General features: G+C 39.5%; 1 protein-coding gene across 2 annotated transcripts in view; it reads left to right on the forward strand.

Moving 5' to 3' along the window:
* LOC117539328 (muscarinic acetylcholine receptor M4-like) overlaps positions 1–21,415 on the forward strand; it is a 57,360-nt gene extending 35,945 nt beyond the window's left edge. Inside the window, exons 2-7 of one of the 2 annotated variants that reach the window (XM_034205469.1) lie at positions 3,601–4,199; positions 7,688–7,842; positions 8,661–8,874; positions 10,202–10,291; positions 10,483–10,752; positions 14,048–21,415. In XM_034205469.1, the coding sequence (XP_034061360.1) occupies positions 3,601–4,199; positions 7,688–7,842; positions 8,661–8,874; positions 10,202–10,291; positions 10,483–10,752; positions 14,048–14,293 (1,574 nt within the window). In that variant the 3' untranslated portion in view covers positions 14,294–21,415. The remainder of the gene's footprint in view (positions 1–3,600; positions 4,200–7,687; positions 7,843–8,660; positions 8,875–10,201; positions 10,292–10,482; positions 10,753–14,047) is intronic. The other variant, XM_034205470.1, reaches the window with a different exon arrangement.
* Positions 21,416–24,470: the final 3,055 nt, after the last annotated feature.

The following is a 24,470-nucleotide window of genomic DNA, read 5'->3' on the forward strand; positions in this document are numbered from 1 at the left end:
GAGCATGTCTGTAACCCGACACCGTTGCAATGAATCGGCATCTGACCAATCACGGCTTTGATACGGCCACTAGTGCAGGTGAAGAGATGTTGGTGAAAAGACAGTTTCAGTCCGGCGTAAAAAACAAAACATGAAGAAACTAGAGCATCACTCGAAGGTGGGTTATTGTATGAGTCAAATGTACAACTTGCAAATGTTGTATAAGTCAAATTGCCAATTGCCATATTAAAACATCAGCTGCAATTCACGACATGAAGAAGGCAGTCTCTGCATAGCATATAGGCTAATGGAGATGCAGTTATTTCCAGCATTCTTTATTTAACATTCATTCAAGTATGTTATGCCTTTCATCTGCTAATGTAATGAAATGTAATGGAATGCTAAGGAAGAGTGATAAACTGTCTGTCTAGTTGGCGTACATAACAGTTAAAGTTTACAGCCTAAAAAACATGGAGCATTTTTTCCCCTTTTATTCATTTTTATGTCAATTTGCACATTTCATGGTGATGCTCAGCCTCTCCCCTTAACTCCTAACAGTCATCATCATGTCAACCACAACACAGAGAAATACTGATAGAAATGTGTGTGTAGTTGTTGATACATTGCTGACAGAGGGAACTAGAATACAGATTTAAAAAATATCAGTTTTTGAGCATGTAATAAGCATGTTTTGTCTTGACTATATTACAACTATATTATAATAAAATAATATAGTATTTATATTATTGAAATGATTATTTGTAGAAGTAGTTTATTTGCATTAATTATATTTTAATCTTTTTGAGGCTAGTATTTGGCAGTAAATGCAGACGTATCCACCTGTAAACGCATACTGAACAACATACATGCACATTTACCATTTACCTCACTGTATAAAAAAGTAACTGTTGATAATAATAATAATAAACAGGAATTATATTTGCAAACATTTTTTCACTCCTGTCGGTTGGGGGGGGGGGGGGGGCTCATCTCACAATGTCGCTTGGGGCCCCAAGTTGGCAAGGGGCGGCCCTGCAGAAGAGCAACATTTATTTGAACATTTAAGTCAATGATACTAGGTGAACTTAACATCGGTATGGAGTCAGATCAGTCTCAATATTAATAAATGCTCACAGAAGGATTCACAAATGTATTTTGCGATTTATATGTAAATGACTCTCCACACCAATATCTCTCAATGCACTCACAAATATTTATTGTTGTATATAAATGTACAACAAATGGGCATTTAAACTGCTTTTTATTAATTCAAAGACAGCTCTCAATTAATAATCAAATATGTTTCCTTTCTTTACTACTGGATGAAATTACAAAATGTACCCATCATTTTCCTCATGCTAGTATAGCCACATAAAAGTATCAAACCACCATCTACTATTTTTTTTTTCGTTAGGGGGGGACCCCCATACCCCCCCTTAAAAATGTCCCCCTCACATTCAGGATGCTTCCTACGCCCATGCTAATGCCGCACCAACTGGTTCTCTGAGGTCCACCAGACGTTGCAGCATGTGATATGTGCTGTTCCAGCGGGTCTCCACCTCTTGCAGGAGCTTCAGTGTGGGCCTTCCCAATTGTTTTTGCACCGATACAAGCTTCTCCTTTAAAAAAAAATTAAAGATGTATTTAATTGTCAAAGTAGCAGTAACATAGCATTATTATTATTCATTACTAACCAATGTAAGAAAGGTCAAATCACATACCTCCAGTTTTCTTGCCTTGGCTCGAATATCACACAGCACAGGGGTCACGTCACGGGGGGGGGAGCTGTGTTAAGAATGAGTATCTTGTAACTTTCTTTTATTTGCATGATAAAGTGAAGTTAACATGGTTAAATTATAAAGTATATTATTCCAAAATATTAAATGACAAACCTTGAGCAGGTCCAACTCCATGTCCCTCCTTGATCTCATGTATGGCACGATAATGCCTTAGCATGGATGAAGTATTGTTATTGTAACCCAGTTCCCTGGAGCACAATAAACACTTCACCTTTGAATAAAATAGAAAAAGTAAAAAAATGAACCATACAAAATCTAACATAATACATCTGTTGTAATAGACTATGTATGCAACCTACCTTATTGGGAGAAATCAGATCAAAGTGTTCCCACTTCTTTGCTGGCTCCATTCTAACGAGTACAAAAATATCATACAACCAAAACTGGCAAACGACAAGCGTTCTCCTCTCACAAGGTTCACACATCTTGAATCGAATCCCATGGGGTTTTATCTGTCAGAAGCTCACGCCAAGATCTGAAGCGCTTCCTGAAGCAGTCACGTGGTATCGACAGGCAGCGAGGCTTCGTTTGTCATCGATGACATCACTGGCCCAAAACGATACAAGCCTCGATACAAGCTTCACAAAAAGCTTCGGGGATTACTCAACACGCGCTCCGAAGCCTCTGCGCAATACGTAACATCACTAGAGGAAACTGCAGCCTTCTTCAGGCCTTTATGGAGGCCCTGATTGGGGATTGGGAGCACCTGAGTGAGTGGCTGCACCTGGAGGAGGACAATCAGGGGGGGGAGAGACACAAACACACATGAGGCTAGGGGGCCTGAAGTGGAATCTTCATGAGTGGACATATTTGCGGAAAGTGTTTAAAATAGTGTGTGGGGCTCTGACTAATGACTTGAGAGTCTCTGAGGAGCTTCTCTGTGAGGCAGAGGGATGAAACACATTTATACACAGTTAGCAAAGCTGTAATCACCAGCACAGAAACATGAGTCATCATCGCCACTTCACTCAGGCTCATCCACTCTTACAAGTCCTTACATTAGGTATTTTAGTCACCGAATCATAAAGATAATCGTTTGTACTGTTCAGAGTCATGTTGTGTTGATGTGGTTTGGTCATCTACTCTGAGTAATATTTTATTTAGCAGTTACTACTGGTGCAGTGTTGTGAAGAGGTTGGATGATCTAAATGGCCAACATGTGTTGTGGGTGAGCAGGAAAGGAGACAAAAACCTTTTTTATTGGCTGTTACTGCTATTAGCATTATCTGTTCTTACTGTTAGCTAACATATACACTACTGTATGTGTGTACTGTTTATGGAGGTTACTGTTCTATTGGGACTATGAGGAGATGTTTTTCCTGTTAGAGCAAACGTGGATTAGGAAATAGGAGTGGCCTTTATCGTGACATAGCCAAGAGAAATTAATTTTGTTTCTTATTCTGATAAGAAAATGCTATTTCACAAGGGAACTGGATATGTAGGGGAGCCTTTTTAGGTGTTTCAGTTCTGGGGCATATTGTTTACAATGTATTAATAATAATAATAATTTCAATGTATTTAGCGCCTTTCATAAACCCAATGACGCATATACTCATGGAAAACCACAATTGTGCCTGCAGATCAGTTACCACCATATACAAAGTCAACCTTTTTTTGTATGGTTAGCATGAGAATGAAAAAGTACACCATGTACTTCATCCATTAATGAAACATTGAGACCTTTGATAATGAAAAGTTACCTTTCTCCTATATGTGTTGTTTGACTGACAAAAACATTTCGTTGTTCATCTTGACTCCTAACCCTAACCCTTTCCCAAAAGAGCATAGTTTGAAAACTAATGTTCTTTCTTTTTGTCTCCAGGTTCATCGGTCATCCCATCCTCTGACCTGTTCTCCAACACCTCCTGCAACACCTCCTCCAATGATTCCACCTTCTGCTCTCCTGTGGATGAAGGACAGGGGGCAGGAAGTCCATATAAGGCTCTGGAGATGTTCTTCATCGCCTTAGTTACAGGATCTCTGAGCTTTGTGACTGTAACAGGAAATATATTAGTCATGCTTTCCATCAAAGTAAACCGCCACCTACAAACTGTCAACAACTATTTCCTATTCTCATTAGCATGCGCTGACCTGATCATAGGGGCTTTCAGCATGAATCTGTACACAGTCTACATCATCGTGGGCTACTGGCCGCTGGGCCCGGTGGTCTGTGACTTATGGCTAGCTTTAGATTATGTTGTCTCCAACGCCTCCGTGATGAATTTATTGATCATCAGCTTCGATCGCTATTTTTGCGTGACCAAACCCCTCAGTTACCCATCAAGAAGGACGACCAAGATGGCGGGGCTGATGATCGCAGCGGCGTGGATCCTGTCCTTCATCCTGTGGGCACCTGCCATCTTGTTCTGGCAGTTCATCGTTGGACAGCGAACAGTGCCCCCTGGAGAGTGTTACATTCAGGTACAGTGCAGCAAACTCAACAGATCCTTCAGGAGAGGTGGGAAGTAGTGGAGTACACATACTTCGTTACTGTACTTAAGTACATTTTTCTGGTATCAGTACTTTACCCCACTACTTATTTTTCTGATGACTTTTTACTTTTACTTCTTACATGTTGAACACAAATACCTGTACTTTCTACTTCTTACATGTTGAACACAAATACCTGTACTTTCTACTTCTCTCATTTTCCAAACAGCTGGTTCCTTTAGTCTGAATGTGTGTTTGATGCGTGATCATTATTCTTTAGAGTCATTGCGTGCCTTTTGATTTGAACACGATCCGTGTATCCATAATTTCCTGGTCTTCTCTAAAGAAGAGGGACCAATGGAAACGTTGTCATGTTGCCGTTGTTCAGCATGGAAACATTAATTAGCTAACAATGGCCTTATTGTTCTATTAATATAAAGGGAGGTCAGGTACTCTTTAAAACAGCTGCTAGTTATGGGTACTTTTTACTGAAGTATATTTCAAAGCCCATACTTCTTTACTTTTACTTGAATAAAAAAGTTTAGTCAGTACTTCTACTTTTACCAGAGTATTTTTTAAACACGAGTATCTGTACTTCTACTTGAGTAAAGGATGTGTGTACTTTTGCCATCTCTGTCCTTCAGGAATAAGGCTCACATCTAAAACAACCTGTTCATGTGTGATTAAAGTACTCCTAACTCCTATCCTTATTATCTTTAGCTATCGATGTCTTCATACAGTGAATAAATCCGGCTCAGATGGAATATCATGTGACATATATAGTGTAAAATATAGTGTATAATACATGTATATAGAGAGGCAAAGTCCCTCCCCTTCCGGGGGACCTCCGTGGGACCTTATTTTGGAAAAATTATGTATTGAAGTCAATGGAGAGAGAAAGATTTTCTTTCGATCCCGTTTGAATTGTGCCACAAATTACACATATGATGTTTGTCAATTTAAAAGATAATTTTGCAAGTAAAAAAAATAAAAATGTGTCGTAAAACTGTGAAGAAACCATTTTCTTGTGTGAACCGCTCAATGAACTACAACTCTGGTCACGTCACCAACACCAAGATGGCCGTCACGTTAGCACATTTCACCTCTTTCTTTCAGAATGAGGCGAAAAGTATTAATAGAGGTGAAAATCACTACAAGTCTGGGCATGTTGAGAGCTGTACATACACAAAAGGGGAGTTAGTCGGTTCCGTAAGAGCCAGCATGTGGGACCGGCTTTACAAGGTTTCGGTAAGTAACACAAGTGTAATTTGTAATGTTAATGACATCACTTACTTGCTGGGATTTGTAGTCTTTCTAGTTGTGTATTTTTCATAGTCTTATATTTCAACAGTTTTACGACAAACTGTGACTTTTTTGACATGGAAATGATTTTTTAAGATTGACAAACATCATATGTGTAATTCGTGGCACAATTCAAACGGGTTCGAAAGATAATCTTTCTCTCTCCATTGACTTCAATACATACTTTTTCCGAAATAAGGTCCCATGGGGTGGAAGTAGAAGGGCGGGACTTCGCCTCTCTATTGAGCGATGTTAACCTCAGTCTCTGGTGTCAGGTTTACATTGCTATATTGATCTTTCTCTGGTAATCAGCTGGCTCCTACTCCATGACCTTTGACCTCTTCGCAGTGGATGCCGTGGAAAAACTCTTGTATCACTACAACCTGCAAGGGGAGTGTCATGAGCCTGATGGAGAAGCCAAAGACCTCATCACCTCTGTTTACCATTTGTACAGAAATAGGGCCAAAGGTTACTGAGATGTCTCAAAACACATTTGCGGTCATATCTCAATATGTCATAGGCTAATTATAATATTCATGGGTGCACACATGTTCAAATAATAATAAGTGATGATATTCAACCCAGTCTCACGGCATTTCGTGTTATAGTCACGACATTTAATCTATTGATTCGTGTCACACAGAACGATTCCAGTTTTCGATAGTCTGGCGGGATTTCGTTCCATTTCAAAATATTTAAAATAGCTGTTCTCGGTGCAACCTTGGCGCAATGCCACTCCAACATCCAATCCCAGAGCTTGAAGATTAATCACGGAGACAGTAGTCCTAAACGATAGCTGGGGATTATGGGTAGTGTAGTGTCTTCGGTCATCCTAAACTCCAAAATATTTTTCGGATTTCATATCGCATTAACACCATATCCCAACCTGCATTGCGGCTAAAACATCCAATCAGCGAGCTTAAACCATAGCTGAGGATCTTGGGTAATCAGCTCAGTGGCTGTGTATCGCAATGATGCTCGAAATGTCCCTTATAGGCCTACGTCTGTTTCCGGTTATTTTTATTTTGAAATTCAGTTCTTGACGGACGCCAAAAAAGCCTGAGATTATGGAATTAAACAAATAAATAAAAACAAGGATAATTGTGTGTTATTGTTGAGTACATTTAGAAAAGAATAACAAATTAGAAGGAAAAAAAGATTTTAAAAAATACAGATTTCAGTATTCTGAGGCTCTGAGCCCCATTTCTTTTCCTCACAGACGACAAAAAAAGTCAGACATTATACGATTTAAAATAAAAACAATAATCGTGGCTTGATATTGAGTAAGGAGATGTTTTTATCAAACCCACAGATTCCTGTCTTCCAAGACCCGAACGGACAAAAAGACGTGTTGCAGGCACGAAACATACTATCAATAGAATTACATTGCTTTTAAAATCGTTCTGTGTGACACGAAAAATAACACGAAATGCCGTGAGACTGGGTTGTGATATTTGTGGACAGACATGGACTGGTTGGAGGAGTAATTCAACTGCTAGCTACCCATTAGCGTCGTGGCCCTCAACCTGCCTGTTGCAGCGGTCCTCATGGAGCATCCAAGAGACTGTATGGTTCTGGTCCAGTGTTCACAGACAGCTGCTGTTGGGTTCTCACTCAGTCTCCAGGCTCTTTGCTGTTTCACTCGTGTACTGTTCCCCAAAATAGACAGGTGGAGTCACACACACACACACACACACACACACACACACACACACACACACCACACACACACACACACACACACACACACACACACACACACACACACACACACACACACACACACACACACACACACACCCACATACACATACACATACACATACACATACACATACACATACACATACACACACACACACAGCTAGTCACTCATAAACACTGAAGTCTATGAAGACTACTGTGAAAGACTACATTTTAAGGCATTTAGATTAAGTCTTCACACTTTCATTGCTCTATGCTCCCATTTCTAACTATAATACCCCCAATGTGAGTACAAATACTATCATTTTAATATAATACAGTGCAGTAACACAACAGTTTAAGTAACAGTTTTTACAAATATTCAATTTTTAGATATGTTGTATTTGATTGTATTATACTGTACAAGTATACCTAAAAATCTCTCTTTCTTTCTGTCCTTTTTCTTTCTTTTTTTTCTTTCTTTCTTCCTACAGTTCCTTTCAAACCCTGCGGCGACGTTTGGTACGGCCATAGCAGCTTTCTATCTTCCTGTCATCATAATGACGGTCCTGTACATCCACATTTCCCTTGCCTCCAGGAGCAGGGTCTCCAAACACAAGCCAGAGAAAAAAGAGAAGAAGGGAATAAAGTAAGAGCATCTAAGGAATCAAGTGCACTTCATGCGTGACAAATCATTTCCTGAGTGAAAAGGAAAAATGCCAAACTCATCTTTTCTTGATTGACAGTTATGACTTTAACCATGCATCTATGACACTGATTGACAACCACACACTTCACTGTGAACGATGTCATACTTCCTCTTACCCTGGAAACTTTTTATCAATAAAGTCTGACCTTTAAAGGTTGGCTCTCCGTCTTCACAGCATTCTGCCGGTTTGAACATCAAGAGACTCTTGTTATTCACTTTATAGATCCAAAGATAAAATATAAATCTTCTTTAACATCACTCAGATTCATATTTACATATATAGATTTCATATTTGTGTATACTGTGTGTTTATACATTTATATACACATCGTAGTTGAGCACTATATTTGGTGATGTGCAACTAGTTTGTGTAGTGTACTTCTTTTTGTACATTCTTATAATACATAGACTACATGAATATTTCTCTACATATTCTGAATATGTAGCGGTTCCTACTAGCATTATCCAATTATCATATATTCTCATCTTAAATTGAACAACTTCCAGAGAAGGGGAATTGTTTGTTTAACCAAAAGAGTGTTTAACCAAAAGAAATGGGTCAATAAATCACAAATTGGCACTAGATGCCTCTCACCCAGGCTCTTCACATTAATTAATCATACACACAATTTTCTGCAGAATGAATTACCATAATATGTTCACAATTAATCACTCATATCCATTTGTTTATTTAAAAAACGGCAGAGATGTTCTAACGGTGTATGCTTTGTAAAGATAATCATTGTTGTGTTAATCAGAACTCCCAGCCTGCTGAAGAGTCACCTGTTGAAGCAGAACAACAACAACGAGACCAGTCCTCAGGCCAGCCCCCGTTCCACCCCCAAACTCAATCTGGACTCCACCACCACAGCACTGGAGGCGGTGAAGAACGGCAGGACGGAGGAACCCAAACCTGCTCAGCCACTGCCTGAAGCTCAGCCCAGCCCGGGCCTCACCCAGGTATTGACCCAGGTACTCACCCAGTACTGACCCAGGTAATGACCCGGGGACTGACCCAGGCACTGACCCAGTACTGACCCAGGGACTGACCCAGGTAATGACCCGGGGACTGACCCAGGCACTGACCCAGGTACTGACCCAGGTACTCACCCAGTACTGACCCAGGTAATGACCCGGGGACTGACCCAGGCACTGACCCAGGTACTGACCCAGGTACTGACCCGGGTACTGACCCAGGTACCGACCCGGGTACTGACCCAGGGAATGACCCAGGCACTGACCCAGGTACTGACCCAGGTACTGACCCGGGTACTGACCCAGGTACCGACCCGGGTACCAAGCCGGGTACTGACCCAGGGACTGACCTAGGTAATGACTCAGATACCGACCCGGGTACTGACCCAGGCACTGTGGTGCTGACCCAGTACTGACTCAGGTACTGACTCAGGTACCAACCCAGGTACCGACCCAGGGACTGACCCAGGTACCAACTAGAATACCAATTAGAATTCCTTTATTTGTCCCGCAATGGGGACATGTACAGATGTACAGTGTTACAACAGCAGAAGTACAGTGCAGATGAGTACAAATTATATAAATAACAAAAGGTTATTAATACAAAAAACACAATAAGTAAAACAAATAGCACCATGGTAGAGTAGCAGTATATATATTTTTAAAAGGTGACCATATCAAATTATAGAAGTAGCTTGTACTGTTTACAGATTGTAAATAAATTGAAAGCTAAATTGCACTAGGGACAGTGTCTTCCTTAGAGGTTTGTGTTCATTTGGAAACCTAACTCCATAAAAATAATTTTAAATGTTTTTAAATATTGCAAATGAATTACATTACGAAGGCTGACCAAAACTTCCTGCCGTAATTCCATCACATGGCAGTGGAAATGCAAAGAAATTGCTACAAGAGACTTGTATTGCGCTGACTGGAGACCACCCACATCAGTAAGAACCATCAGTATCTTGCTGTAGCAGAACACCTGATCCATGACTAATGCTTTGTACTCAATTCTCTAGATGTGGTGAAAACAGAGGAAAGGCATTTTGCTGAACCATGCTTCAGCTTCCTAAAGTTGTATAGGAGTGGGAGATAGCGGACAGGGTCACAAATGTAGGAACAGAAAGACCACCCAAAATGATAGCGGAAGCAAGTATATGTCCTATGTAGCACACATTATATGGAGGGGGATCACGTGTCCAAGTGTTATTTGGCAAGAAACTGAAACCCAGATGTCTCCCATAGTCTAAGGCTAAGCCATGTCTGCTTAGGATAAAAGGGTCCTTTAAATGAAATGTAACAATGTATCTGTCCAACTGTTCAGGAGGAAAAGGAGAGCTCCAACGACTCTTCCACAGCTTTCATTCCCCCCACAAAGCCAAAGGACAGCACCAAGAACGAGGTCATATCTGAGGTTAGTATTCAATGACTGACAACTTTCTTTTTTTTAGTCCATGCTCTATTTTTAACATTCTGAAAAAAATTACACGGATGAAAGACAGAAGTTGAAAAAGTTGTGAATGAAGTCAAAAGGGTTAGGGTTAGTCAAAATATCTGAAGAAATATTGTGACCTTTCTCAACACAGCCTCTTGGTTTTGTTACAGGATGCAAGCAATCCAGACCCAGTTGCCACGACAACCACCAATGTTGAATTGGCCAAGGCCGGAGCCAGCTCGAGATGGTCCAAGATAAAGATCGTAACGAAGAAGGCGGGGGACGAGTGCATCACAGCTCTGGAGATCTGCCCTCCTGTAGAGGGCACAGAGAGGCGTTCAATCCCCATCAGCCGTCCCAGGACTGTGGCCAGGAAGTTTGCAAGCATTGCCAGAAGCCAAGTGAAGAGGAAACGACAGATGGAAGCCAGGGAAAAGAAGGTATGGAATACTGCGCACACATCAGCCATACATGCATCAACAACAGGTGTGCTGACGTACAGATTTACATTACTATAACACTGCTGTTGGATGGTAGTGAAACAAAGGCATGAGTCAATGTTTACAGTGTGCCAGAGGCGGGAAGTAGTGGAGTACAAATACTTCGTTACTGTACTTAAGTACATTTTGGTATCAGTATTTTACTCCACTTATTTTTCTGACGACTTTTTACTTCTACTTCTTACATGTTGAACACAAATACCTGTACTTTCTACTTCTTACATGTTGAACTCAAATACCTGTACTTTCTACTTCTTACATGTTGAACACAAATACCTGTACGTTCTACTTCTTACATGTTGAACACAAATATCTGCACTTTCTACTTCTTACATGTTGAACACAAATACCTGTACTTTCTACTTCTTACATGTTGAACTCAAATACCTGTACTTTCTACTTCTTACATGTTGAACACAAATACCTGTACTTTCTACTTCTTACATGTTGAACACAAATACCTGTACTTTCTACTTCTTACATGTTGAACACAAATACCTGTACTTTCTACTTCTTACATGTTGAACTCAAATACCTGTACTTTCTACTTCTTACATGTTGAACTCAAATACCTGTACTTTCTACTTCTTACATGTTGAACACAAATACCTGTACTTTCTACTTCTCACATGTTGAACACAAATACCTGTACTTTCTACTTCTCTCATTTTCCAAACAGCTGGTTCCTTTAGTCTGAATGTGTGTTTGATGCGTGATCATTATTCTTTAGAGTCATTGCGTGCCTATTGATTAGAACACGATCCGTGTATCCATCATTTCCTGGTCTTCTCTAAAGAAGAGGGACCAATGGAAACGTTGTCATGTTGCCGTTGTTCAGCATGGAAACATTCATTAGCTAACAATGACGTTAGTGTTCTATTAATATAAAGGGAGGTCAGGTACTCTTTAAAACAGCTGCTAGTTATGGGTACTTTTTACTGAATTACATTTCGAAGCCCATACTTTTACTTGAGTAAAGAAGTTTAGTCAGTACTTCTACTTTTACCAGAGTATTTTTAAACACAAGTATCTGTACTTCTATTTGAGTAAAGGATGTGTGTACTTTTGCCATCTCTGCCGTTTGCATTACAATGGTGTGCCTGGTTGGTAATTACAAACACTATAGAGTGATACAAAATGTACCATGATGCAGGTTACCTCCTAAAAATAACAGTATATTTGATCATGAAAACACAAGCGTTTTGCATGGCAGCGTACAGTATGCTGCTGGTTTGCAGGGGGGAGTACCAGGTTTACCTGTGTGTGAACAGTAAGGAACAGCTGTTAACTGCTGCTGCAGTCACTTCACTTCATTAGTGTTCACGATGACAGATGCTATTTGTCCTCTGAGCTTTTAAAATGACAAAGCATACTACGATATATTTCCCATTTTGATACAGCCTTCCAAAATCACTTCAGACATCAACAGTGATAGATAGGAATGTATCTTTAACTTAATCCAAGACCAGTGTTTCTGACCCCATGACTGTGATCATTGCATTGTGGGTAATGGCAGCCTCTAATGACAAAAGCAAGGTGACAATATGATGGTGACGGAAACAAATCAGTCAGGTGATATAAAATAAGCAGCCATTGTGGTGCTATTGAATCATTTGATAATTGTTTTTTTGTGTGTTTCATCAAGTCTTAATGACTTAAAGCGTTTGAAACACGTAGTATTGTGTCCTTTGACAAGTTATGGAGCTTCTACAGAGGGTCTTAAGGTGTTTCAGACAGTCATTTTTAACCTTGTGTCATTACTGATGCACAGGCACCTTGTGAACTCTTTTGTGCCGTACCAGGCTATAAGCTACAGCTTTTAACAGACCTGTGTGTGTTGGAGTGTGTGTGTTATTGCCCTCCTTCTCCACCTCCATCTTTATACTTTCTTTTATAGGCACGGTTCATAAAGCCCCAGGACACATGTGCATTTTCCATCCAAGCTGAAACATTGTTACCGTATTCCTCAGTTCTTACCTCCTCGAGCAAATGTGATCCCCCAACACAAAGGGCTCTGGCAAAAAAACATGTTTCTACACTGTCAGACCTTTAAAAGGTTTTACAGTAGGGGCAGTTATTCAAGTTGTGGTATTGAGTGACGGCAGAGCTGGTCAGTTCTTATCACTCAAAGCGAAACTGATGCTGAGGCTTTATAAGAATGGAACCATTGAGCCAACGGTGACATTAAATACAGTAATTACATACATTTTCCCTTAAGCCCCGCCTCCGATCTCCCACTCTCCTCAGTCAGATGAATGTAGAGGGAAAATAACTGTGGATTTAGCTTTTTATTGCATTTTCCAACTTTTAGACCCTAATGATTTTAATATGAGCTATAAAAGTGTTCATATTTAGCTCCAAAAAAATATAAACCCTGATTTACAGACTTTTCTTTCTGAATGTAAACAACATATTTTTAAAAACCTCTTTACATACGATGCTTTAGAAAAACATTTCTTTATGAGTATATTATGGTTAAACTAGGCCACTATAGAAAGTACGGAGATGGAAACAGGAGATGACTTTACAGATGTGGGTTTCCTGAATGATACGCCTCTAAACAGACATATGATTAAGGGAAGATGGTCTAGAAGCAACATCAGCTTCTACTCTTATTTTCCAGTCCTGGGCAAAAATGTTCTCTATAATATTACTTAATAAAATGTGCTTAATTAATTGTGTGATATTCAGTGATGACATTATAGTACAGTGCATGTGATGTCTGTCAGAATTGGAGGTAATCAGTAGCTGCAACCAGTCTGTCTGAAAGGTCCTTTAAGCTCAATAAGGTTCATAACAACTCAAGATGCTTTTGGAAACAGGGATCATTTTGTCCCTGTCTACATCTAATGACTGACCCTCTAAGCTTCTACTATCTAAATGTAAGAGAGCTGAAATTAGTGTACAAAATGAGAAATTGTGGTACAAAAAAAAGCACAGAAACAGTGCTTTAACCCTGGTATTAAAGCAAATGTATCTGAACATAGAGCCATACTAAACCATAGTGTGTAACAATCAACCTGCAGATGTCTGGTTATTAAAACCGTCAGAGTGAACACATTTTCTTTTAACAAAAACATGATGTAACTAACAAAAACAAAGCAGATCTTCTCTGACTGCCAAAAAACACAATGTTCGCTCTGATGGATATAGCTCAAACCAGTTCCAATCCTGAGCCAGGATTCTGTATTCTGGTGATACTCGGTTAACTCTCTTTCCTTCCTGTTCTCTGCAGGTGACCAAGACTATCTTTGCCATCCTGCTGGCCTTCATCATCACGTGGACGCCGTATAACGTCATGGTGCTGATCTCCACCTTCTGCCAGTCCTGTGTCCCTGACACCGTGTGGGTTATCGGCTACTGGCTGTGCTACGTCAACTCCACCATCAACCCGGCATGTTACGCTCTGTGCAACGCCACGTTCAAAAAGACCTTCAAGAACCTGCTGCTGTGCCAGTATAAAAACATAGGTACAAGATGAGAGGGGAGCAGAGGTCTGAGGATGGGGGATGGGGTCAGGAAATATTGTTCAGAGGTGAGTGGAAGGAGGGGGTGTGGTTCATTCTGAAACAAAAATCAGAGCAACATTTGAGTGTAAACCTTCAGGTGGACGTCATCACCACGCTTCTAACATGAGATACATTTCCATTATACACTGCAGGAATTCAGGAATATCTTTATTGAAAATGTGTCACAGACAATGCTACACCAACTTGTTAACCCTAGTTATCAAATGTGCGATAAAGTCATTCGGCAACACATAATTGTAACTAAAACATGATATATATTTGTTATATTACGCCATGACATATAGCCATGCTGTATGCATAGACCATCATACAGTTGTGAGGGGACACAAAAGAAGGTCAGAAACCCCCCCACCACCCTCACAATGACATGTTGGTGGTCACTGTCATATCAATGGACAAAATCGATAGCCCCAAATAATATTCCATGGAACTGAAGTAAGGTGACAGAGGAGAGGAGGGATGACTGGGAGGGGGGGGGGGATGAATGAAGACAAGGTGGGGGAGAACAGTTAGTTGAGGAGAGAGGAGAACGTAGCAGCAGAGGGGAAATGGAAGGATTTTATGTAGCATACACTGTGGCAGCCATGTTGGAAGTCTTTAGCTCATGAGCAACAATAGCAGCCAATCGTAAATAAGCTATTTGTAATTTGATTTCATGCTGTAATTCATTAGATTGCGTATCGGTGTTGTCATCAGCAGGTTAGCTTTCGGTTGCGTCGTTGTAGCCCCCTTTTTGCGATAGGAAGACGACATATTCCAATGAGACCATCGGGGGTAGGCAAGGAAGAAAAGTTTAATTTGAATTAGTTTAATACAGTTCAGGACAGGGACGTGCACAGGTACGGGCTAATGTTGCCCAGGCAACAGCCCGTTTGCCATTTTTGTCTGACCTGCCCCTCTGGAGAGAGCGAGAGTTTGTTTTTGTTTTTTCTATTGTGGCCGAATCAACATGATAAGCCCACAATTAGTATTGTAGCGTCTCACTGCGGGAAACACACCTTGCCAGCGCTGTCATCTGTCCCCAGTCACGTGACTTTGTTTACAATCTGACAGCTGGAAGCAAAGGAAAGCCCTCCGGCCTCATATGGCTATGGTGATCACACCAAAGGCCTGCCTGGCGTTAGAGTATAGGGGACAAACCAGGGGACTTAAAAAAAACACCTAAATATACCTATTATTGTGATTCTGTCTTTCTGTGTCTTTTACTCTGTAAACTCCCTCAACGGGGCCGCTCGCTCTCTTTTCTTGATCGCCCTCTCACATACGGGAGAACACTTCACTGTCCTGCTTCATTGTAGGATTTCTGCCATTTCTCTACTTCAGTTTGACCATCTCTGTTATTAAGTGATGGAATACTAAATAAATAAGTAATTAGATACCTTACCGTTACTGCGCTCATAAAGAATGATAAGAATAAGAATAATGCGTATTGAACTGGTTTAATTAATTAGTGATTTTATTTAAGGAAATTAGTTAGAAGCCCTATTTTATCAGTAGCCTATGTCTGCACAGCAGTTACAATGGTCAAACTACATTAAAACAGGATTGTCCCCATTTTTTCTTTGATAGTTACTAACATTAGATATTTTAATGAGATATGGACCCCACAACAAACAATGTGCCTGAATAACGAATTTAGCAGTGGACATAAAAGTCAACTGAGTGCCACTTGCAATGACAGTGTTGTGTTTTTATTTTACATTAAAAACAAGTTAGAATTTTCAAAAGGTCTTATGTTTTTTTTCAGGGGGGGGGGGGGCTTTTTCCAGTTTAGAGCAATAGCCCCTCCAAATGTCTGTGCACGTCCCTGGTTCAGGAGGTAGTTACTTAATTCAAATAAATCTGATTCTGGCGAGGAGCTCGAAAAATGCAACCTCACATGGCTGCTCTCAAACCAGAAGTGGCTATTTTAAACATAAAGCTTTAATATAAATGCCTCTCAATATTCAAGAGATGTGATTTTCATTAGTTGCCTGTAGTTTTTAGCTAAAAGTTATTTTTTAAAGTGTAAATGATTATAATAAAACAAGATAAAAGGTTATTTACTTGAAAAACTAAACTACCAACTAACCCTCTGCAACACATCATCAAACACATTATCTTTGACTTCATTCATAACGGTTCAGATACAGGGTTATTGTGTGTGCCATTTTTATTCCTCTAATGTTTGCACACATGACAAGTTAAATACAGGGAACACAGCTGCAGCTCGATGCTCTCTAACTATAGTACACATTCTGGTTTATCAGGGGTTAAACTCAAAGCACAAAGTGTTTCAAAAACACCTCCCCGGGGGTGTGTTGATTTTAATTTTGGTTGACATACGAGATTAGTTCAAAAGTTATATTGGCGTTTTGAGGCAGAGTGAGAGGAAACATGAATGAAATGCTCGCTGATAATGAACTGGTGAAGAATCATGCAGCTGTCTGTGTTGCTGTTCTATTTGGGTCAGCTCCATTGTGCTTTTTTTATTTATTTATTTCCATCAGATTCCATAAACCCTTTTAAATTCAGATCTGTAAAGGCCTGTACTGTATCATGATATTTAGTACAGTATTAAATGAGGGCAGGTTCATCGATCACAGTCACTCAGCTGAGACAATCCATTATTCAACAGTTTGATCGGGTGAGTCAAACTGCTGTCCTTTGATATCTTAGCATTAGTTATTTAATCATTTGATGAGGTAATACCATGTCAGAACAAGGTTTAAGTTAGGTCAGACATCAGGCCCTTTTTAAATGCAGCTGATCTGAGAAGTGAAACGTCTCCTAAACGAAGTCCTCCGTGGCAGGGTGTGTGTCTTCTTATAATGTGACTGTCACAAACTTGACAGGACCTTGTCAATCACCTATTGCCCACACTCAAGAAAAAAGATTAGGAAAGGAAGATCATGACATCCTGTTCCTCCACAGGAAGCAAAACATCACATTTCTCACAATATGGACGCTCACAAAGTCTTCAATGTGAGAGACTAGTACAGTAAGGACTACGAGGTGCAGTTGAGCATAATTCTCTTCTTCAAAGCCTCTTACAATAAGTGCAAAAACCATAGGGATTCAAACTCTGAACAACAAGGAAAGTGCAGATATATTCACTTCAAGCAAGTCCTACCTTTGTAGGTGCTGGTGAATTAGTTAAAAAGCCTAAATTCAGTGCTTTTGTTTCAAGAATTGTATTGACAAGGTACAATTGAAACAGCTGGATGTTCAGTTTGTGAGGAAAGATAAGCAGAGTTGTATGACCAACACTGGCTCTGTGGACATGTTGGACAATAGGCTTAGTCTGGTCTCAAAACTCCAATATAATTATATGTTTTCCACATTTTCTCCGTCTTTCTTTTTGGATTGGCCTTACAGTATCTCCAGTTCCTCTCTCTGGACTGCAGGTGCTTTATTGTGTGTTTTCAGAGAGGCTGCTCTGCTGTCAGTTTGATGTCAGTTCCCATTGAGTTCCCCATTCATGTAGTCACATTTCTGTTCAGCCTATCCACATTCAAACAGCATGAGGTGATGTTTGCGAAGACGTTTGCTGTATCACAACATGCTTTATTACCCAACACTGAAATGATCACTTGGAACAGGGCTATGATTTGGAATATAATTGCATGACTGTCACAACCCATGAATTCCAAAGAGACATGAAGTGAGAACATTTCCTTTAACAGTCTGCTCGTGTTCTCAGTGAGAGACACTGGAGGAACATTTCAGGAGCGTTTCTAAATCATGTGTTCCTTTTCTCTTTCAGTTTGTAATGATCCTTTATGATCCTTTCTCCTCTCAATTATTTTTAATCTGACATTCCCTCTTGGTGTATCTATTTATTTAGCTGAGTTATGCTATGCACATTCGCTAAAATATATTGGAAAAATACATTTAAGGATAAAATACAACAAGGTATTGTGCTGGAATTCTAACATTTCATTGTCAAACACATTTCCAGATAATAAAGTAAGATTTATTCTAGCTGTCAGGGTCGTGATGAAACTGTTAGCACATCCTATTGCAGCATGTGTGTGTGTGTTCATCCATTGTTCACCTGGGTGGAAACTGTTACACTCCTCTATATCATCTGCAGCCCCTCACATTTCCTTTTTATTAACACTTTTTTATGATTTAAGTTGTATGACTCTATAATACATAACAGAGTTAGTGACAGTATTTTTGAAAATGCTCTTTGTCGTTTTCTCACAATGAGAATAAAGAGTGTATTGAGATTCTAACAAAGACAACTTGAGAATGGCTGCTCGGTGTAACATGAAAATCAGGATTAGTGCAAAGAAGAGACAAAACAGAGGAGTGTGAGGGAGGAAGTGTACACAGACAAACATCAGCAACACTCAAGATTTGCAGAATGAATGGATGAGACAGAGTTTAGGAAAATCTGAATTACTGACTGAGAGGCTTGACTGGGCTGCAACATAAAATTGTTCTAAACATTAACAAAACCTGTTTAAATCAAATCATTTTACTCTGGGGTACTACTGATAACCTTTATCTAATATGCAGTGCCTTTCAGACAAAAACCCTTCAAAATGAACACGATGTTTCGTATTAATGATATTAATAACATTTTTTATTAGAGCGCTTTTGCAGGTGCTCAAAGCGCTTTACAATGACACATTACACATATTAGACATGTAAGAGTCATTACCCACAGGAGCAAATTCGGGTGAAGTGTCTTGCCCAAGGACACATCGGCCTGACGCAGTGGCGGATTTCGAACTGAAGTTCGCCACCGCCCCTTGATCTGATGATCAACGCTCTAACCCACTGCGCCAAAATCACCTTTACAAAGAGCCATTAACACAGTGGTGAACTTATAATGTATTTTAGATATATCTCCACATATTAAAACCACTTTATGATGTTTTTGTAAAAAAAAAAAGTAAAAAATCGAACTTTAACAAACTACATAGTAGTTTAGTCGACACTTGTTAGCAACCATAAGACAGGTAAAAGCTTCAGATATTCCACAGTGGGGTATTTAATTACGTATTTTATGTTGTAGAGTAGAACAAAAAATCTCTTCAGCTTTTGTTAACCACAGACCTTATTTCAGACTTCTATCCAAATTCAAAATGCCATTGACTTTGAGACAAGTGAACAGGAAGTGGTCATCTTAGATAAATATCACTGATTATTAGCCACCAATAAAGTCAGGTGTGTAAGGGTTAGGGGAAGATGATAGGAACCTTCATCACCAGGGTTAAAGAAGAGTTGTCTGCTTATGGTTCAGGAATTATTATTGTCATGGTAATTCTGGTTGTGTAGGGTCTGGCCAGCGAGTGTGTCACATGTCATCCCCTCTTCTCTCCGACCTCATTTCCTGTCAGTGGTTTGCTCCATTCAGAACAGTTTTAACATGAGGTTATTTCTGGTGTAGGTTAGATTGTCAGTGGAGGACAGAGCATAGATGTGTAATGGAGCAGTGAGATGGATCACGGGGGGGGGGGGAGGCTATGGGCAAACAGCAGCTCTGACAGGTCTGATGGCCTCAAATTACAAGGGAACACATTTGGTCCCACATCCAAAAAACAATCTCCAACTCTACATCAAGTCCATCACACATCTCCAACTGGAGTTGTTGCTCAGTTCTGGTTGAGGAACCTGTTGAATTTCCCCCTTGTACAATCAGTGTCATTTTCAAATAGGTTTTGTAGAACCTCAGCTACAATGGTGTAAGCTTTGGCCAAAGGTTGAATAATTACTCAAATGACTAGTTTTATCTGATGATTTGATCTTATCAGATTTCACACAGAATGTATTTCCTGATGAAACAGAACATAGTGAACAGATGTAGTTTGTGTATAATATTTCCACATGAACACCAAACTGAAGCAATTGTCTAGAGAGAGACATTCATTTTGCTAAACAACTGGAAAATATGTGTCTTTTGGTGGTTTACTGTAAAACGCTGACCACATGTACAGTATAATTCAAAGGGTTGTACATTGTAATATGTTTAAAATACCCCATTCTATGTTGACATCTGTAAATACATCACATATGCACATATGGATCATTCCAAAGAGGGGAGACATCTTGTGTTCTTTCAGACTTGATCAAACATATGTACCTCCCACTGTACAGAGCATGAGCGTTATAGTGATATAAAGACATTGTGAATTGTAGTCTTATATTTTGTCAGAGTATTGCTATTATATCTTTAGCCAAATGGCATCAGTTAAGTGAAAAGAAAACATTTTTACTATATGGAAGAGCAACTGATTGATCATTTTTATATCAAGAGTATGTCCCTGCATTAAAATGAAAAGCTGTATGTAATATATTGAGAGCTGGAAATCTGTAATATAAATGTCATGTTATATTTCCTCTATGTTAATATCAATCTGTGTATGTATTGTATCATTTTTAAAAATGAATCTTTTCCTCACCAGAGCTGGGTTCTCAGCGGCACACATGGGACAGAATGACTCTTTAAAGGGTAAATCAACTCCATTGGAATTAAGTGTTGGAATTTGGGGAGTACACAGAAGTAATATCAAACATTTCCGCCCCTAAACTCACAAGAAAGATTCTTAGTCAGCACAAATCGTTTTTTTTCCTCACTCAAACTGATCTTTCTATTACCAAAGCACAGATAAACAAACTCAAAGGGGCCCTAATATACTCTTTGTGGTTCTCCCTCTCCTGTAGCGTTCTATAGGTGTTAGTGCATGTAAATGGTCTGCAGAGGCTACAATCCCCCCAGAGCGAGTTTCTCTCCCCCACACTCAAACATGTAAGTACAGTACACAGTAATCTGTTATTTATTATATTTAATGAAGTTAAAAGAACACAGTTGATTTACCCTTTAAAATCATAGTCATAATATTCTGGTCCTGAGTTTAAAAAAAACCCTCTGGTGATTTTATTCTGTATAATAATTGATGGCTGTTTGTACTTTCTCTTATACTTTTTCATGTACATTTCAATAGACGCATCATTTTCATGGAGCATCGCCTGGCACACTTCTCAGCTAGTATTACTTTTTAAACAAACATGTATTAAAGATATATTAGAACTTGGGTTGATACCAAACAATCATGCTAATAAACACCTGCTGTTGAAAAGTTGTGTAATGTGTGTTGTCTCAAACAATTTGAATAATGTCTGTTACCCCTTTTACACCAAAGCGGTTCCAGGGCCAGTTTTTCCTGTTTCCACCGCGAGAACTAGTTTTGGAACCCAGAACCAGATACGTCGAAGGCTGGGTCAGATTAAGCTGAGTGAGTACAGCCAATACAGTTGTTACAAGAACCAACCACAGATTGCAAAGGGACTAGAAAGCGACCACAAAAATACACGTATATAAAGTCAGCCAATTTGGTGAGCACGTGTTTTACTTGGTGTATCTCTGAACTATTACAGCATATTTGACTTCTGTTAAACACAGACTTTTCTGAAAAAGAGTTTTCAGAGTGGATTTTCTTTTTCCTCACACCAAAAGGTCTCCCAAATTGACAATAGAGTTTTAATCAAATCAGGGTCAGAGAGGAATGGGGAACCGCATTAATTGCTCCTCTTAATGCTGGACCTTTATTCCTCAGCGGTTTCCACAAAGTTAACTTAAACCAAATATTTTAATCCCAAGCGTATAATTCTAAAGATCTTTCTCTTAATAACTTATTTCTGCTACTACATGTTCATTTTCTGATTGAAAACCAAACATTTTATCACCAAATTCAAGTTTCTCCTTTAGGTTTACATTAGAAAATAGTTGTTTTATATGTTAATTCAAGCCTAAAGGACATTTGTTGTGACGATCTTTTTTTAACCGAAACATAACCAGCTGGGCGCCTGATAAAGAGTAAATGAATCAACTATTCCCTCTTTGAAGGCATTCCTCTGATGATCCTGTTCCTCACAGTGATGAAGGTCTGATCCTCGGCTTCCTCACAGCAGGGGGTCCGCAACAGTGTGAGCGAGGGCTGCATATCGGAGAAGAATTGGCTCCAAATTACTTGTGATCACAGGTTTCCTGTGGGCACGTCCTTGTGTTGAACTGAAATGAAACTTCTCACTTTGGCAGATAAAAAATGCAAAAACATCTGCGCAGACATCATTGTGTACAGAGTGGGAACAAAAAGAGTGTTTATGTCACCAAAACATGCATTAAAAACACAATATTCAGAGAAATACACCAGAAAAATATAGAATTGTATTTTCTTAATCTGTCATTATATTTTAGTACAATATTCGCCTTCCATCTGATAGCCTGATTTCTAGCTAGCCCCTCCCACTGGTAATGCCGACGTCACACCGTGTAACCAAGGCAACACAGATAAAAACTACACAGATCATTTATTCCAGCGCTGATTCCGATGCAAAAGAACACAGAGATCAGAAGATCAGAGCTGACCTAGATTGGCAGGAGCAAGTTGCTAAGAGCCAGAAACAGAACAATTACACGGAAACAATCTCACAGCTAATACAAAAAATGGAAATGATTCTTTCAGAAAGCATTCAGGAAAACATTTGTTGTCCTGAAATGGTGATAACTCTGTGCTGTGGTTCCAACAGATGGTATGACTCACACCTGTCTTAAACATATTCAGAGAAACACTCAGTTACTACAGTATAACAATGGAAGTCAATGATGTTTAGCAGCCACTCAGAAGAGGAAGAGGCGGTGTGTTGCCATGGTGAAAATGTGATCACCATTGTTAGCTGAACAACTCTTTTGTCTTTTTATGGAAATCATCACGACTCACGAGGAATGTGAAACGGTAATTTAAACAGGGTATCGTTCTCATAAACAAACGATTTAGAGTATTGTACCAACATACATATGAACATGGTTTGAATTTAGTGATACACACATTTCCTCATCAGATTGACAAAATCTCAGGAGGTGTCCAGTGAGACACAGACACAGTATGTTGTCTGATTCTAAATGTCTCTTGCTGTTCTTGTATCCTCTCCTTGCAATTATAAACCTGTTGTTTTGAGGCAGCTTTCAATGGATTTTTCCTGTCATTTCACATATTTCAAATAACGATTGACTATTTTTTCCAAAGGTTTAGGATCTCTGGGCTAATGAGCCGACAGCAGCAGGGGTAAGTGAAAGATTCTATTCTCCTAACACAACGGTGTACTAATTGCTCATTACAGATATGTTGCATGCATAGACATGGAGGATTGATTTTTCACACAGTTTGTTTGCAAAGTCAAACCATCTGCATGAGCTTTTTGTAGAGTAGTTTGGATAGTGGTTATGAACAGAGGGAAGTCTCTAACACATGTATCTAATATATTGTTTCTTTGTTGGGTCCTTTTTTGCTGTGCTTCGAAAAGTTTTGTTCTGTTCCCGTTGTTTACAAGTTCATGTCCACTACAGCTGTAGAAAGTTACTTTTCCAAGTTGGAAAGAGGCTGTAATGCGCCCAGGTGCCCGAACGACTCCTCATCTGAAAAGCAAGATATGAAGTAATAAACGAACATCCGGTGTATAGAGTTCAAATAAAGCAGCTAATTCTGTAAGAATCCCCCCAACATTCAGTCGTATGAAGACTGGTTTACAGTGGTTACATTACATTTGAAACCAGACACAACCGCATGTCTTTATTGTTTTGAGCTGGGCTGGGTCTATTTGTGAAGGACTGCTAACTGCTCACTAATGAAATGATTTATATATTTGCAGTATAAACAAGGTGTCTGTTGCCATTCCTAGGAAAATATTCTGTAAGTCTTCTGTGTTTGGTCTTCTTCTTCTTGTGTAGCATTAATGGACTACAACTGCATTCTGTTTGGCAACCTTGGAAGGACAATAAATGCCCTTATTGTATTTCAGTATCTGAGTATATGTTTTTAATGGGCTGGGAAAATAGTTCAGAGATATCAGATAATGTGTGTCACACACCTGAATGTGCTCAGCTTCTGTGCCAAAAAACACAATAAAAGTGTTAAGACAATAGGGGCACCACCTTGCTTGAGTATTGTGAAAAAGTGTCATTGAGTCACCATCAGGGCCTGTGGCCAAAATCTTCTATTGTTTGATAGCCAGCATATTTTTTCTATTGTTTGTAATGAGGGGAGAGCGCATTGCATCATACGCCACCGCCTCATTAAAAGGCCCTGTATCCAGCACCTTTTTTATAGCCCTCGCTCCACGCGCTGATCATATTGA

This window comes from Gymnodraco acuticeps, unplaced genomic scaffold, assembly GCF_902827175.1.
Source record: "Gymnodraco acuticeps unplaced genomic scaffold, fGymAcu1.1, whole genome shotgun sequence".
NCBI classification, from domain to species: Eukaryota; Metazoa; Chordata; class Actinopteri; order Perciformes; family Bathydraconidae; genus Gymnodraco; species Gymnodraco acuticeps.